The sequence below is a fragment of the Gallus gallus genome, chromosome 1 (assembly GCF_016699485.2).
Source record: "Gallus gallus isolate bGalGal1 chromosome 1, bGalGal1.mat.broiler.GRCg7b, whole genome shotgun sequence".
Taxonomy (NCBI): Eukaryota; Metazoa; Chordata; class Aves; order Galliformes; family Phasianidae; genus Gallus; species Gallus gallus.
Window position 1 is genome coordinate 181,902,367 of NC_052532.1, and position 15,756 is coordinate 181,918,122.

Below are 15,756 nucleotides of genomic sequence, written 5' to 3' on the forward strand. Positions count from 1 at the left end.
CTCATGACTCACATTCACATCTTCAGCTGCAACAGGCGGTGGAACTACAACAGATGCAAACAGTCCAACGGGGATTTACGTTTGGAGTGATGACAGAGCAGGGTGAGAGGAGGTTTATGTGTGCAGGGAAGGGATGTTAACACACATTTATGGGTAAGTTAATTTAGAAGCTGAAGATAACTTCTGCCACCTCTCTACATGGATGCTACCACATACCGCCAGTGAGTTAGGCTAATGTTGGACTGATTTTCTCAATGAAAGACCAACTCAGTCACATACAGTGAAAATACTCTTTTTAGTAACAGAGATATCTGTTCCTTGAGGCATTTGACTGTGCTTCCTCTTGGCTTATACTGTGTCTCTTAAACTTATGGTCACAGTAGGAAATGAAAATTAAGTTGTTTGTAAACTCTCCTCCCTTGCAGATTTATTGCCTGTAGGAAAGTTGAATCTTTCAGCCTTAGTTTGTTGTTGTTTTTTTCCCACTCAGCATTTTTTAATGCAAAATTCTAGATGAGAAGAAAGTCCATAATATTTATTTGTAGCATTCAGAAAAAACAAGTTCCCTTTGTTGGGGAGAACAAGGAAATTTTTTTTGCCTCTGAATCAGCATTTTCAAAACCAGACATAAACAATGTTCAGCAAATTGAACATATCTAGGAAGGTTACTTGGTATGAGACTGTCAGTGTCTGAAAGCAAGTACCAGTATGTCATGCTGACTTAGTTTCAAACACATACCTCTTTTAAGAGCCTGAGTTGCTACTTAAGTCTCAAGTTAAGGGGAACTTCATGGTAGTGGGCATGGGCAACCCTGCCTATGGTAGGAGAGCTGGAACTAGATGAACTTTAAGGTCCCCTCCAACCTAAGTAATTCTATGATTCTATGATTCTGTGATTCTATGACTTTTAATCTGGAGGTGATTAAAAACACCTTTATGAGGTGTGCTCATAAAGGCTTTAACTTGGGAGAAACGGGCTGAAGTATCCGGAGGCTGTTTAGGGTCAGACCTTTGGCCTCACTGTGAACAGTGTAGTTATTTTCCATGTAGGAGATTTTTCTCACCATTAGCTGCAGCATATGGCATAATTCACATCAGCTGGGTCTAGAGAATAATTAATATTTTATCTAATTTTAAGCAAGATGCAGGGGATGACCCTGGTAATTACAGAGCAAAAAGCCTTATCTCAATGGTAGAAAAGTGAATTGGAAAAAAAAATTATACGCATAAAACACCTAGATGACTACAAGCTGATAAAATAAAGCTAGAATGTTTTACATATGAATGAATGTTCATACACAGCATTATATAGCAATGCTGAAAGGCCTGGCACCTCCTTCAGAGAGCTGACAGTCTACCAGACACAATCAGTCATGGATTAGCTAAAGAGCAAAGAGGTGGAAGAGAAGCAGTTTGCTACACGGGAAGTAAATATCTGTGGGTGCTCCCGACATGGGGATTAAGCATTACTTCATGTATGATCTGTCTGGAAGGGGGTGAACAGAGAGTGGCAAGAATGACAGATAACGCAGGAGATAAAGTACTTTCACAGCATGGAAGGCTGCAAGGGTTTACAGCAGACCTGTGAAACTACTTATAAATGCAATTTAGAAAAGCAGCAAGCATTGGGACAAGCAGGCTTGAGTATTTATGTATATACCACTGTTTGTGAGAGGACAGGAGGGGGAAATGGGGAATGGAAGCTGGACTAAAGGTCGAGTGGTGAATCACTGTGAAGAGGTTCAGGAAAATGTTTGTTGCAGAGATGGTGAGAAAAAAGCAAGTGAGGGTATTCTGCAGAAACAGATGTGAACAGAATAGCTCAGCAAGCATTTACTATGGCTCAGATAAACAGGCGGGGTACTTGTATGGATTTTGACTGTTGGTGCTTAGAAGTATGCAGGCAGGTGCAGAAAAGATAAATAGAAGCACAAACCATACATCAGTAGAGACACAGAAGATGATACACATCAAAACAATTTTTAAAGAAAATGGCTCAAAAGTTTTGGATCCTTTCATGTAGAAAAAAACTGTCAATAAGAGAAGGCACAGCGAAAGATACAAAGTAGTGAATACTGCCTACAGGACATTCAGGTCTTCTCCAAATAATTTTCTCCTTAGAAAAAGACCAAATACAGTCTGAGGAGTACTGAAAGGGAGCTAATTTAAATTTATAAAAAGGAATTTGATTTTTTTTGCACAGAAAATCTATGTGGAATTTCAATACTTAAATATAAGAGTGCATAATTCAAATTCAGAGCAATTCTAAGATAATTAGAAGTAAAATATAAACTGAGAATCTTGTGTCATATCTGTGTCAGAGCTTAAGCCAACTACTGAATTACAGAATTGCAGGGGTTGGAAGGGACCTCTGGAAATCATCCAGTCCAACCCACTGCTAAAGCAGGTTGCCTACAGTAGGTCGCAAAGGAAAGTATCCAGATGGGTCTTGAATATCTCTGGAGGAGATCCACAGCCTCTCTGGGCAGCCTGTTCCAAGGCTCCATCACTCTGACAGTAAAGAAGTTCTTCCTTTTGCTGGAATAGAACTTCCTGCATTCTCATTTCTGCCTGTTGTCCCCTGTGCTACTGTTGCTCGCCACCAAAGAGTCCAGCCCTATCGACTTGACTCCCACACTTAAGATGTTTATAAACAGTGATGTGATTCCTTCTCAGCCTTTTCCTCTCCAAACAGATCTCAGCCTTTCCTCATACAGGAGATGCTCCGGGCCCTTTATCATATTTGTTGCCCTCCCCTGCTCTCTTTATAGGATCTCTGTCTTTTTTGAACTGGGGAACCCAGGACTGTATTGCAGACGTGACCTCACCAGGGCAGAGTAGACTGAAAACAGCAGCTAGAAAAAATGTTGGGCGTAAGCATGTTAGCTAGTGTCATTCATTGTGTCTTGGGAACATCAGTACTGGAACACTAGAATACCACACTAACCAGGTAATGGTCAGAATCAGAATCAGAATGTCACAGCATATAAAATTAACCACTAAATTCTGGAAATTCAGTATTCAGTTTAACACATTACTGCTTATTTATTATGCTACTCCTTTGTTCTCTCAAAATTGTATGAGTTTAAGGCAAAGTTTCAGCTTTAGCATTACATGGCTTCTGAAAGTTTGAATTTAAACTTAATGCCTTAGGGATGAATTAACAGCTCACTGAGCAGAAATTTAGCCAAGCGGCTGCCATTAATGCGAGTGGAAGTCATGCAGATAAATTCATGTATGACATGCTAAAGATGTGTCCATTAATTTTATTGCAAAATATTTTCCACTTTATTATCGTTATTATTATTACTGGCCTCACACAGGCAGTCAGTTTCATTATTTATTTACCTCAACACTTAATTCTAATTCCACATAATCATCTAGAAGTAAATGTACAGAGGAGAAGCTTCTTGACACGTCAGCTTTAGAGCCATGTACCTCCCCCTCTACTCAGCTCTTGTGAGGCCCCATCTGCAGTATTGCATCCAGGCCTGGGGCCCCCAGTACAGGAAGGACGTGGAGCTCTTGGAGCGGGTCCAGAGGAGGGCCACTAAGATGATCAGAGGGCTGGAGCACCTCTCCTATGAGGAAAGGTTGAGGGAACTGGGATTGTTTAGCTTGGAGAAGAGAAGGCTCCGGGCAGACCTCATTGTGGCCTTCCAGTACTTGAAGAAAGCATATAAACAGGAGGGGGAATGGTTGTTTACGAGGGTGGATAGTGATAGGACGAGGGGGAATGGTCTTAAACTGGGACAGGGGAGGTTTAGGTTAGATATTAGGAGGAAGTTTTTCACCCAGAGGGTGGTGACGCACTGGAACAGGTTGCCCAAGGAGGTTGTGGATGGATCCCTGGAGGCATTCAAGGCCAGGCTGGATGTGGCTCTGGGCAGCCTGGTCTGGTGGTTGGCAACCCTGCACATAGCAGGGGGCTTGAAACTACATGATCATTGTGGTCCTTTTCAACCCAGGCCATTCTATGATTCTGTGATTCTATGCTTTATTCTTTATGAAGCCAATTTGAAACCCACTAACCTTAATCAAAAAGCCTTTCATTTCGTGACAAAGGATGGAGTTTCATGCATTATGATGTCCCCAGAGCCAGTAATTTTGTTTAAAACCTTTGCCTTCTGCTCCAGGACAAGGTCAACCAGGTTTAAATGCAAGTCTCAAATTACTTTGATTCAGTTGCAAAAGACACCAAAGTACAAGACAGCCGAGCAAAGGACATGTTTGTAGCAACTGAAACAAAATCATTTCCAGAATTTCTTTTCTTGCCAGATGAAATTTGCCTAAATGCTATCCTAGGGCTTCATCTGCCAAGCTCCTTTACCCGCCATAGCTACATATCCTACACATGGATGCATTTGACCTCAATAGTAAAAACTGGAAAACACGTATAAGTTGTCTAACATTTCTGAGCTACCCCTTACTCCGCAGCCAGCATCCTGCAGTACCACAGCAGTGGTATACTGACACCTCTGGATGCAGACCAGTGCCATGTGTTTGTTCAGAGAGGCTTACAGTCCGGAGAGATTTCAAGGTTGCCTTCTGACGCTCTTGATGTTTTTCAGTTCCTGTTCAAAGCCTTAGAACTGTTCTCATCACCAAGGTCTCCCAGCATCCCCTTCTTGCATCTCAGGACTAATAGCAATCACTTTTCCCCCAAGCTGTTACTGCTGCAGTTCCCTGAACAGACCGCGCAGCTCTTTCCTATCAATTGTAAGAAATAATGCAACGGCAGTGAGAAAGAGAAAATGAGAATGCCCCAGTATGTGGCATCTTAATTGCCCTGAGAAATGCTAATAATAAGACATTGGGGTTTTGTGTGTGTGTGTGTGTTTTTTTGTTGTTGTTGTTTTTTTTATAACTTGGAAGTCTGCCATAACTTAACCAGAATACTCAGCAATTTCCAGAAATAAAAAGGTCCAAAGCTTGAGTAAACAGCTAGTTTTATGGGTGTGTTTTCTTTTGCAGGAGTCTTGTGATACTCTGTGGTTTTCCACTGCTTCTGGGTTTGCTTGAGACCAGAGCTCATGAACACTCACAGCTTACCACATGGTGTCATGAACCCTGCAAACTAAACAGGCCTAGCGCTGGCAGTCTCAAAATGCCTCTCCCTGACAGCCTGCCAGAAGTGATGCTGAGTTATGGTGCAGGGCTCTGTGCAAAGACAAAGTGATTCATGGAAATGAATGTGGCTCCCCTTAATCAAACGCTTACATCTAACTTGCTAAAGGGGAGCTGAAATGAAAGGATGATTCCCCTTGCAGTGCATTTCTTTGGAAGTGCCTGGAGCTGCCTTTTAAATAGAGAGGGGATTTGAACCTGGAGGTAACCCTGCCCAGAGAGGCCAGGACTTTGTGCAGCGAGCTCTGCAGCTGTGCCATCCATCCCTTGGAGAAACAAGAAATCGGTTTCCCCATCTCATTGCTGTAACTGATGAGATGTGAAATGAGTTTCCATGAGGAATAAACGCTCTTAAGGTAGCAACCAGTATTTGTCACAGTGCATAAACCTCCACCAACAATGTACTCTGCAGAACAGCTAAGAGGCACATAAGGAAAAATAAAGTGGTGAAAGCTGATTGCATCTCCCTTACCTGCTTACTTTCTCAACAGTAAAGACTGATGCATTTTTCACTGTGTATGTGTTGCTTTGTTTGCTTTTCTGCTTTTTTTTTTTTCATTATACCTCTATTCAAGACTCATGTTAACTGGAGCTTGCCTTCAAAGGACATATGTGCAATTAATTCTTAACCACTACGTTTCAATTAGTACTCGTGTTGCTACTTCGTAACACCTTGCAGCCCTGCAAAGGGATAGCAGGCACTGCAGAGGGGAAATAAGTCCATACAGATTGTTGCTGCATAGGAAAGGACAGGGAGAAAGTAAAGAGGTGGTATGGGACTTGACTAAGGCTGCTGCAATGGTGTTAAGAAGTGCAACAATTACAATTTGGTGTTGTCTGTGCTTTTGTCTTTTTGTCTTCTTTTTTTTTTTTTTTTTTCTTTTTCTTTTTCCACAGGGAAGTAAACCTTAAGCAAATCTTAAGGAGGCACTTGAGAGAGCAGACAATAATTCTCATCCTGTCTTTACAGAGGGAAACATAAGATAACTATACAAAAATGACTCAACGAAGAAAATTGAGTGACTAAAAAGAGCTAGCATCATCAGACCAAGGTGTAAGGAATATGGTTTGATTGTTGCATGTCCCAGAGTTGATTGTACACGTACAAAGAAGACAGAAAGGTTGTTACAGCAATAAAAGCACAGAATTATCCTAACAAGAGATAATGCTTAGAAATATTATACAAGAAACTGCAAATACAAGGAAACAGAATGCGCCAGAAGTGACTGCTAGATTACTGGATGAACAGCGAGATCAAAGAGGTGCAGGGAGAGAATAGACATTCATGTTTTACTAGATTAAAATGAAAATTCGTGGAATGATATCTAGAAGTTAAGCTAATGAGACAGCTGTGATACAGGTCTGGATAGAGAGGCAATTGGGAATCAGGGAACACCTGTATCTGGTCAGTGACAAGCAAGGGCCAGAGCCATAACACTTGACCAGATGACCAAAAGTAAGACTCCTGTTGCTATCTGCTATGTCAAAAATATTGTAGCTTTGGTAAGCATTTCAAATTCTTGACTTTTAAGCCACATAATTTTTAAAAGCAGTGATTCCATGGTAATAATCCCTTATTTTGAATGCTACTACTGATGATCAAATGAACCCTTTTTATTTTCTTCCTGATATCCTGCAATTATGCCTGGTAAGAGAGAACATAGCTTTAGGTCTGTGTTGTTATTTTAGGCTACAGTCCTACTGGAATAAAGGTCCTTATGCTAAATTATGTACCACATTCCCATGATGCTTGGTTTCTTATGCTAGTGGCACAGCCAAACTATTTGTGACCTTTGGATGAGATAACCTTGAAAAATTGCTGAGTAAGATCTTTTGTCTGTATCAGAACTTGGATCTGCGTTGAATGTTTTGTGCTTTTGATGTGTCCTCTTTCATGAACCTCAGAGAAATGTAATTTGGTTTGCGTACTAGAATGATAGTATTTTTAGATGAGCAAAAGGAGATTAGATCATGCTGAATAGCTGTAAGTTAAAATAAGCCCTGCAAAGTACAAATTTCACTAAAATATTAATCTCAAATAGGATCCAGAGTTGCTCTCCATCATTTTTCTGTGGAATAAGCAGCCAACCAAGTATTTGGTAAACTACAGTCATGGTTTTGATAATTTCTGGTCTTCTTAGCCTCATCAGGGAAAAAACTTCAAAGGTAAATGATACACAGCAAGGAGGGAGTGGTTTTCCCCATATGTCTCTACCCATCTAAAGCTGAGAGTCAACTGTCGGGCTCCTTTCTTAGCTAGCAGAGCAAGCCTAACACCCTCTTCCAGAAGTGGGTGCTACTGGTGTACCAGTACCATTCTTCTGGAGTTGCCTCTGTTCATGCTTCGACTGAAGAAGTGCTGGGTGTGGATCAGGGTGAACATAATACCCCCAGATGGGCCTTTCCCTAGCAGTCATCACTGCCCTGCTTTTCTCAGCCCGTGAACATGCCCTGCTGATCCTGAAATCAAGTTATGAAGTGCTTTTGTAGATCTGCTGTGGTTAGAGGGGGGAACTTCCTTTGTTCCGCAGGCTGCTGGAGAGCACTCTGCTGTCCCCAGAGCACACCCTGATCTTGTATTGTATACTTACTAAAACACAACTCTTTTCTGATGTCCTCAAACCGAGACTGTAAACCCCTCAGGTTCATGGTGTGCTTTCCAAATGATGAGTCAGCCTGACTTAAACAGGTGTTCTCTGACTCCAGACTGAGGTTATCTGGCTTCAGCCTCCAGAAGCTGTTTTTGGTGATGGCTTTGTTCTTCAGTTAAAAGAATCCCAATTCAGTGCACTGTCAGCAGGCAAGACTCCTGTCACGGAAAACTGCGTAAACATTTTATTTCCTTCCCCACCAGTCCCAAGGAAGTTGCCACAGTCACCTGGCCTCTAAACCTCTCCAATGCTCAGGCCCATTTACAAAAAATACTGTCCAGCATGTTGGCACACTCCTATGGATTTATCTGCATGAGAAGTGTTACAAGGCCCTGATAGTTTTCATTGTATTACCCATAAACACCAAATCCATCTCAGACATTAAGTCCTATGTCTTGCTTTTATTTTTCTTTAAATATGTAATGTCCATCATTAACTCAGTGTTTGAAGAGTGCTGTATGTCTGTCATATACTTTTTGTGAGAAACAGCTGGGGCACAACAGTTGGGTTAGCAATCATAGATGTTGCTCCTTTAATTTGAAAACTGCAAAATTATTCGTCTTTTCACCCACAGAAAATAAATCATTTGAATGGTCCAGTCCTTCTCCATATCCTTATTTTCTTACAGCAGAAATTCTACCGACCCCATCAAAAAGGGAGAATAAAGTGTCCTAAACAAAATTTCTTTGAACTGTTTTCATTAACCCTGTAGATCCTCACCTTAAAGGAACTGACCATGTAATGAATAAAGAGCAGCTATTTTCAGAAGAAAGGGTTTTCTTTCAACTACCGTGGTCACAAGAAATGGCCTTACTTCCTGATTCTTTTCAGTTCTCTGTATTTAGCTGAAACTAAAACTATTAGATGGAAGCTAGACTGAAAGCTTTGAACATCAGTTCTGTGATCAGCTATTAAAGCAGTCCAATTTCAGCTGTGTTCAAACACTGCTTTCCTGTCTTGTCTGAGGAAGTGCCTGCCAATTCATTTTTCTACTCTTATCAGCAAAGCCCATATACTGTGCTCATGTTCCTTAATATAAAACACAGGGAAAATCCCCAAGCTGCCAGGAGGTGTGATGGCTTAAATACAGACCAAATCTTTGTTCTCATCCCATTGCATACTTTCATTTGCTCTCAGTTGATAAAAGCAGATCTACCTACCCACGATCTTGCAAAGTGCCAATCACCAAAATTTTTCAGATTTTGATGAAAGGCTTCCTTAAGTAAAGAATTTTATCGTGGATTGAGCTTCAGTGGATGTAATTCGTTTTAAAAGTCTGTTTTCTTAAATAATAATTTAAAAAAAAAGAAGTATGTTTGAAGATGCAGTCTATTTTCAGCCCTTTAATAACCTTATAAGCCTGACTGAGTTCTTTTCCTTTCTATTTGAATGATAGTGTGGTACTGTGGGTTGTTCTGGTATCCATTGAGCTTCATTGCTTATATTGAGGCAGTCGAAGTTCAAAATCGATTCAGATCCACTATCATTTTGTTGCTTTCTCCCCTTTTCCCCCCTTTTTAATGGCATTGTGTCTGCATTTCTAACAATGGAAAGCATTTACATCTTCCCAACAGGTTAAAATACCATCTGTGTACCTTTCTTAGGCACAGTCCTTCCTCTCTGTATTACACAGATGAAATGTGAATATTGTCACGCAAGGGAGGATGAAATAATACTGTGTTCAATGCTCATCTCTTTTGTTACATCCCATGGCCTTCCTATCCTCCAGGCATTAACAGTGAAGAACAAACAGTCTTATCTTGAAGGCTGCTCACCTGCATCTCCCTTCCCCATCAATTCTGTCAGGCATTCGTGGTTAACCTTAGGCATGCCATTCATATTTAGCTTTTGGGAAATCCTAATTCTGCTGAAGCTGCCAATGTTTTGTAAATCTGCTACTCAGCCTCTTAATCCCTCTCCTTCCCCAGAGCACCTCGACTCTTGCACCATGTTTTGAGGTCGAAGAACAGAACGTACTTTGTACTAAAAGGAGGTTAATAACTGAGTGACAATATGAGGCCTGTTATTCAGTGCTGAAGATCTGGGTGTTTCTGTGGTTGTGACACTCATGTGACCTCAGTGGTCCCACTCCCCACATGACCAATGGCTTTGGCATGTCATAAACAAGACAGACTTCTCTCTACCTTGTGAACAGGCAAAACTAATCTGGATGATCAGTCCCTTTGCCAAGCATGTCCTCACAACAGTCTGCCAAGGGGTGAGGTGTGTTGGTTCTAGTACCTCACTAGCGTGTGGTTTCTGAGATTACATGCTTGAGGCCCCAGAGAATAGAACCTGCCCACCTTCCTGCAGACACCTCTCCTCATCCTGCTTCCCATCAGTAAGTAAGTGATTTCAAAAAGAAAAGGGCCAGATAATGCCTCTGGTAGTTCTACTGATCTGTCACAGAGCCTTGAGGAAATAGTTTCACAGTCTCTGCCTGCAGAAGTTTGACAATGATGCATATCTTTTTGTGCAGTGTGCTGTGAGATTTAGGAAGACAAATGCTACGGGAGAGTTAAAGTGTTCTTATTCTGAACTCAGCTTGGGTACTTAATCAAAATGAACACTTAAGTTTCAGAACTGTAATTTGAAATTATTACCTCTTCTGTTAAACTACCATAAGCATTTCAACAACAAACTAATGAAACAAAACAGAGTATTCCCTTCTCCTGACTTGCACCACCATGGCAGTGGGGATGTAAGCTCTTACATAGATACTCTGAATCCAACAGCAGGCTCACTTAAGCATGCCCCTGCAAACTTCCATGCTGCTCAGCCCTTAACAGTCTGTTCACATACATACACTATCACAGCAGATGAGATAGGACTCAACATTATGGATGTTTTCCACATATCCACACCATTTTCATGAAATCACAGTTTCATACAGTAATTTGGGTTGAAAGGCATCTCTAGGGGTCATCCAGCCCTATCTCCCATTCAAAGCAGGGAATTTCAAAGTTAGATGAGGCTGCTCAAGGTTTTGTGCTATTAACTTTGACAATCTACAGGGTTTTCACAACCTCTCAGGGCAACCTCCTCCAGTGTTTAACCACTCTCACATTATTTCTTTCCCTACACGCAAATAGGATTTCCTTTGTTGCATCTTGTATTTGTCACCCCTTTTCTTTGTAACCATTGACTCTCTTTTTGAGTCTTGCTGTTATCTTGCCTATATGGTTGGGTGAGGTGGTTTGCTTTCAGAAGTCTCTTCTACTATGTACATTTCCCTAGGGTATTATTCTTGCTTTGTTTGGCTTGTTGTTTCCTTTCACATTATTCACAGTGAATTCTTAAGAGACTTTTCCATGTAAGGCATGAATTTTTAAGAGAAGCCAATAATAGTCAGATTCCAGAGAAACTCTAGGTACAAATTTTGTGCAAGCTCCATTCTTTTTCTGCCTCTTAACAGGCATTTCAGTTTTGGACCTATTCTAAAGATGCGCTTCAGACATTTCAAATTGCATTAAAAAAATGTTGCTTGTTCTTTAGAGCAGAAGTATGCATGAAAGATGGGTCAGAACAATTCAAATATTTGTGGGACTGGAAAGACAAGCCAAAGGAAACATGCCTGATAATCAGCGTGCAAAGGAGCAGCTCTGGACATGGTTAGGGAACTGCATGATACAAAGATACCTGAGGTAGGAAATAATCCAGTCTGTCAAAGCTCTAGGAGAAACAATGCAGCAGGGTGTCACAGAGAGAAAAGAAGAAGCTGGCAGTGTAACAAAAATGTGCTTTGATGGGCAGTAAGTAAAATTGGAGCTCCGAGATAGAATCCAAGCACCCCCCCCTTCCAAAAGGGGAAATAAAGGACAAAACACCACAGTACAGATGTGTTGCCAGGACAGACTGCCTAAAGGTTGTCTTGTGAACCTGCAGGTGGGTGTGGGTCCATGGGCAGAGGTGTGTGCGCAAGCTGCAGATGAGGTTGGAGCTTCCCCAACACTCTCCTCTTCAGATCTCCTAACACTGTTTTTTAATTGATGCATTTCTCTTCATTCTCCCAGGTGCTGAAATTTGTCCCCGAGGCGGAGCATCCCCGAAAGAAAGGCAAAGCAAGAAAGAACATGGCTTTAGTAGATATACAGTTGGATCATCATGATCGTTGTGATTGCATCTGCAGTTCAAGACCACCCCGATAAAAAAAAAGAAAAAAGAAAAAAACATAAGAGCCACTAATTGCAGCTTACCAGACATTTACTTTTAAGCAGGATTGCTCTGAGGACCTTAAGTCACTAATCATTTGAACTTTGCTACTAGCCTGCCTTTGCAATTAGAAGAAATGATTGCTGTGTTTCAGCATAGCTGGGCTGATTAGTGCCATGGCAGCTAAACAGGTATATCATACATTTATGTATCAGCATTATGGTTGCTATAGCTAGAGTCTGAGGGTTGAGATTTTCAAAGGTCACTCACAGTTTTTAGGCACACAAGGCCCACCGAGGTTGTCTAAGCTGGCAATGAAAGAGCATTTGTTGTGTTTCTGCAGATCTCTCACTCACCATTTCCTACGCTCAAATTCTGCTGCCATTTCTACCTGTTGAACTCTCCTGTCAGTAGGGTTTTGTGGGTATAAATGAAGGGAGAATTTGAGCCCATGCAATTGTAAAATGGTTAATCCAGCTCTGAGAATGAACTTGCCAGCATCCCCTCCCAGGAGAGTGCTGTGCAATGAGGAAAACCCTTTATTGCATGAAATAAAAGACCAGTGGAGTCAAATCTCACTATCTGTCCTCAAGCAAATCTCATGCCAAAATTAGTAAATGCTTTGCATAAGCTGGGACACCGGTGGTGGTAGGGGATACAGAGGCACCTTTGCCACAGTGACTCCGCAGGAGCCATCATCCATATGCTTCTGCAAGCATGGTGAGATGGGGCCCTCCAGGTCCCCAGGCAAATCCCTGTGGGCTGGGGCTGGTTCTGATCTCTGCCTGGTCCCCTCCTTGCCATAGCTGGAGAAGTGCCATGTCTCCCAAAGCAGACGGTGAAGACAGGGCACTTGTTTGTTGAAAATACTGATTCGTGTTGTAGTTGTGTTACTGGGAAACTAAACTGTGCTTGAGATTTAATTATCGTTACTTGGTTTGGGGTTTGTTTGTTTGTTTGTTTTAAATATGGATTATTATAACTTTGTCATATATCCATTAATCTTAGTTATCTGAGGCTTGTTGTTTCACTTCAGCTATGTGTATTGCCATGGTTAAACTGTTGACAGTGAATTTCTTTTAGATTGCATTTCGCTGAGGCGTATTAACTCATTAAGCAATGTCTGTCTGTCATGGAAAGTATGCATCATTTATTAACGAGCACAAGAATATTATAAACACCACCCCAGAATAAAATAAGCACTGTAAAAGCTACAACATAGCTTCCTATGCCTTTTTAAATATTATGAAAGTGCTCTCCATGAGAAAGGAAAAAAACATCCTTCAAGCTAGCTTTAAGGCTATAAAATGCTGCTCCAGAAACTGTTCAGAGTAAAACACAGGCAGATTGAAGTTTATGGAAGAACTGGAGTCTTTATCATGAATGTAGCAGAAAGAATAGGGTGGCATGTTTAATGGTCGAGGTTTTATATTTAACAGCAGATACAGACTGCAGCGGTTCATCTTGTTCGTGTTGCCTCTTGGGTTTCTGCCTCTCTGAAAGAGCCAAGTAGTTTGACATTAGTGGAAACTGGCACGTGCTATAGTATAATATTGAGATTCTTTAAGCCAGTATGTTTTAGTAATATACAGTTTTGTTGTAGAAGTGCAGTAATGTTCTGACAGCCTCTTTATCAGCTCAAGTATTTTATAAGTGCTTTTTTTTATATAATTTTAACAAAACTTTACTGAAACGTCCCTTAGAAATGCTGTGTTGCTTTCCTTCTTGTATTTTAACATTTAAGATTCAAAATGTGTGGGTTATTTTTTTTTTAATTATTATTTATATTAATTTTTCCTCTCTGGCTCGCAGATGTCTATTTAAAAATGTTCCCAAATGCTGAGTTGGGAAGTGATTCATCATTTTTCAAAGCAATTCACTTTAAAAGAACAACACTGTAACCAAAGATTGCCAGCTTCATTTCTTATTTCAGAACTGCTTAAAAAAGACTTCATTCTTTTTCTGACTCTAGCTTCACAACAGGATTGACCCAGCCCTTCCATAATTTTCAGCTAATTTGGGAAGAAAATTGCATGTGAGATCTTGACAGTACTGACTGTTTTTGAAACAGTGCACTCTCTAGCATCTATTCCTGGCTGCATTGCACCGCAAGTATGCCTAAGCACTCCAGCCTGATAGCATCGGTGATAGGGAGCATCTGTCTCATGACTCTGTGCTCTGAGTGGTCCTGTAATTCCCAATACCCACCCCTCAAGGGAAGATGTGAATCAGGCATCCGCTGTGCACGGCATTCCCCACGCATCTCTGCTTGTTCGCCCAGTCTGCATCCCAAACTGCCCTGTCCCAGGGGCTATTCACACTGCCTGATATGTGGCTGCCAGCCTCATCTAGGAGCCTAAGTCACTTCAATGGGCAGCGGGGAGAGAGATGCTCCTTCCCGAGCGTGCATTAGTTTGAAATCACCTAGTATGGGAGTTTACTCTCTTTTCATTGTGCAAGAAAGAAACTAGAAATGTGATTTGAGCATCTTAATGAAGACAGACCAAGGCAAATGGTGTGAAACATGGTAAACGCTGTACAGCCAATAGTTTGGCTAACTGAATTTGATGGAGGCAGCAGTGGATGCTAGGATCCAGTAGGAAGATTCAGCTGTAAAAGAGATTGCTGTAATAGAGATTACCCTCTTAATGTTTAGTTTCTCAAAAGTACACTCAACTGGGCACAAAATAGGAAGCATTTCCAAACTCCTCAGCCGCATGCTGTGCTGACCCTGGTGAAATCAAGCACCAGCCAAACTTTTCCTTTTTATTTATTAGCAGCAATTGCCGAGATGTTTTTCCACACCTTTATTTTGTCTGTGTAATAATTGCTATGATGTTTACATATTATTTTAACTTAAAAACAGCGCTATTAAAAAATATATCATTTTTTTTGTGGAATTGGAACCTTCTAAAAGAAATACATTTCCTAAAGAAACTCGAATAATTTCAAAGCCACTCGCTAGCTTTTTATTTAGTGTATTCTTCTGGGATAGAGCCTACTTTCCCAAGTGCAATCTCTCTATATATTTTTTTGTTATCTCAGTTAAATGCAGCTCTTGTAGCACTATTTTTTACCTTATGCAGTATGTAATGTGTCTTATCTTGATGAAAAAAATAAATAAATACTGCTTTTGAAATAAGATGCTTTGAGTGTTCATTCAGAGTTCTGATTAATTAAGACAATTTACTGGAGGACATTTCCACAACAGGACACCATCCAGATGAGGTATCTGAGAGACTTTTAGCAGTCAGATCCAGGAATACCATCAGGAAAAAAAAAACGGAGTGTGATTTTATGATAATTGAGTGTAAACCCCAATGGTAGAAAAGCTTCCTTGTGTAGCAGCAGCAGCAGCTCAGCAGTCTGGTCCTTGCTATTCAAAGAAACAATGTGTATATTCTTCTTTTTTTTTTTTCTTTTGAAGAAGAAGAAGAAGAAGAAGGACTGAACCAAGGCAGACAGAACAGACATTCCCTAACAAAAGCAACAGTTACCTTGTGCACAGTGAACAAGGACATATTTAATGGTCGGAGAATATTTTTTCCCTATCAGAAGTGCACTGAGTATCCTATATAGACACTTAGAACCCGTACTGCAGGAATAGCAAAGTGTGCAAGAATGGCATAAAGCTTCTTCAGTCTGGCATTGCTTTGTACCTATAGAACTAACAGCTAGCTAACATTATCAGATTGACCTTGTGCTCGTATGAGTGACAGCTTTGGTAGATGTGCAACACAAAAAGCAGCTCACCATCTTATCAGCTGAAAATGCACTGCGTTTCTAAGGTCATCAGAAGCACCTTTTCCTATTTGTTTAAAATAAT

The 15,756-nt window shown here is 40.9% G+C and overlaps 1 protein-coding gene across 4 annotated transcripts in view; it reads left to right on the top strand.

Annotated features, from left to right (window-relative positions):
• The window catches only part of PDGFD (platelet derived growth factor D), a 139,919-nt gene extending 124,847 nt beyond the window's left edge, over window positions 1-15,072 (top strand). For all 4 annotated transcript variants that reach the window (XM_015278141.4, NM_001277811.3, XM_015278143.4 and 1 more), the window contains one exon: window positions 11,792-15,072. In XM_015278141.4, coding sequence (XP_015133627.1) covers window positions 11,792-11,926 — 135 coding nt within the window. In that variant the 3' untranslated portion in view covers window positions 11,927-15,072. The remainder of the gene's footprint in view (window positions 1-11,791) is intronic.
• Window positions 15,073-15,756: the final 684 nt, after the last annotated feature.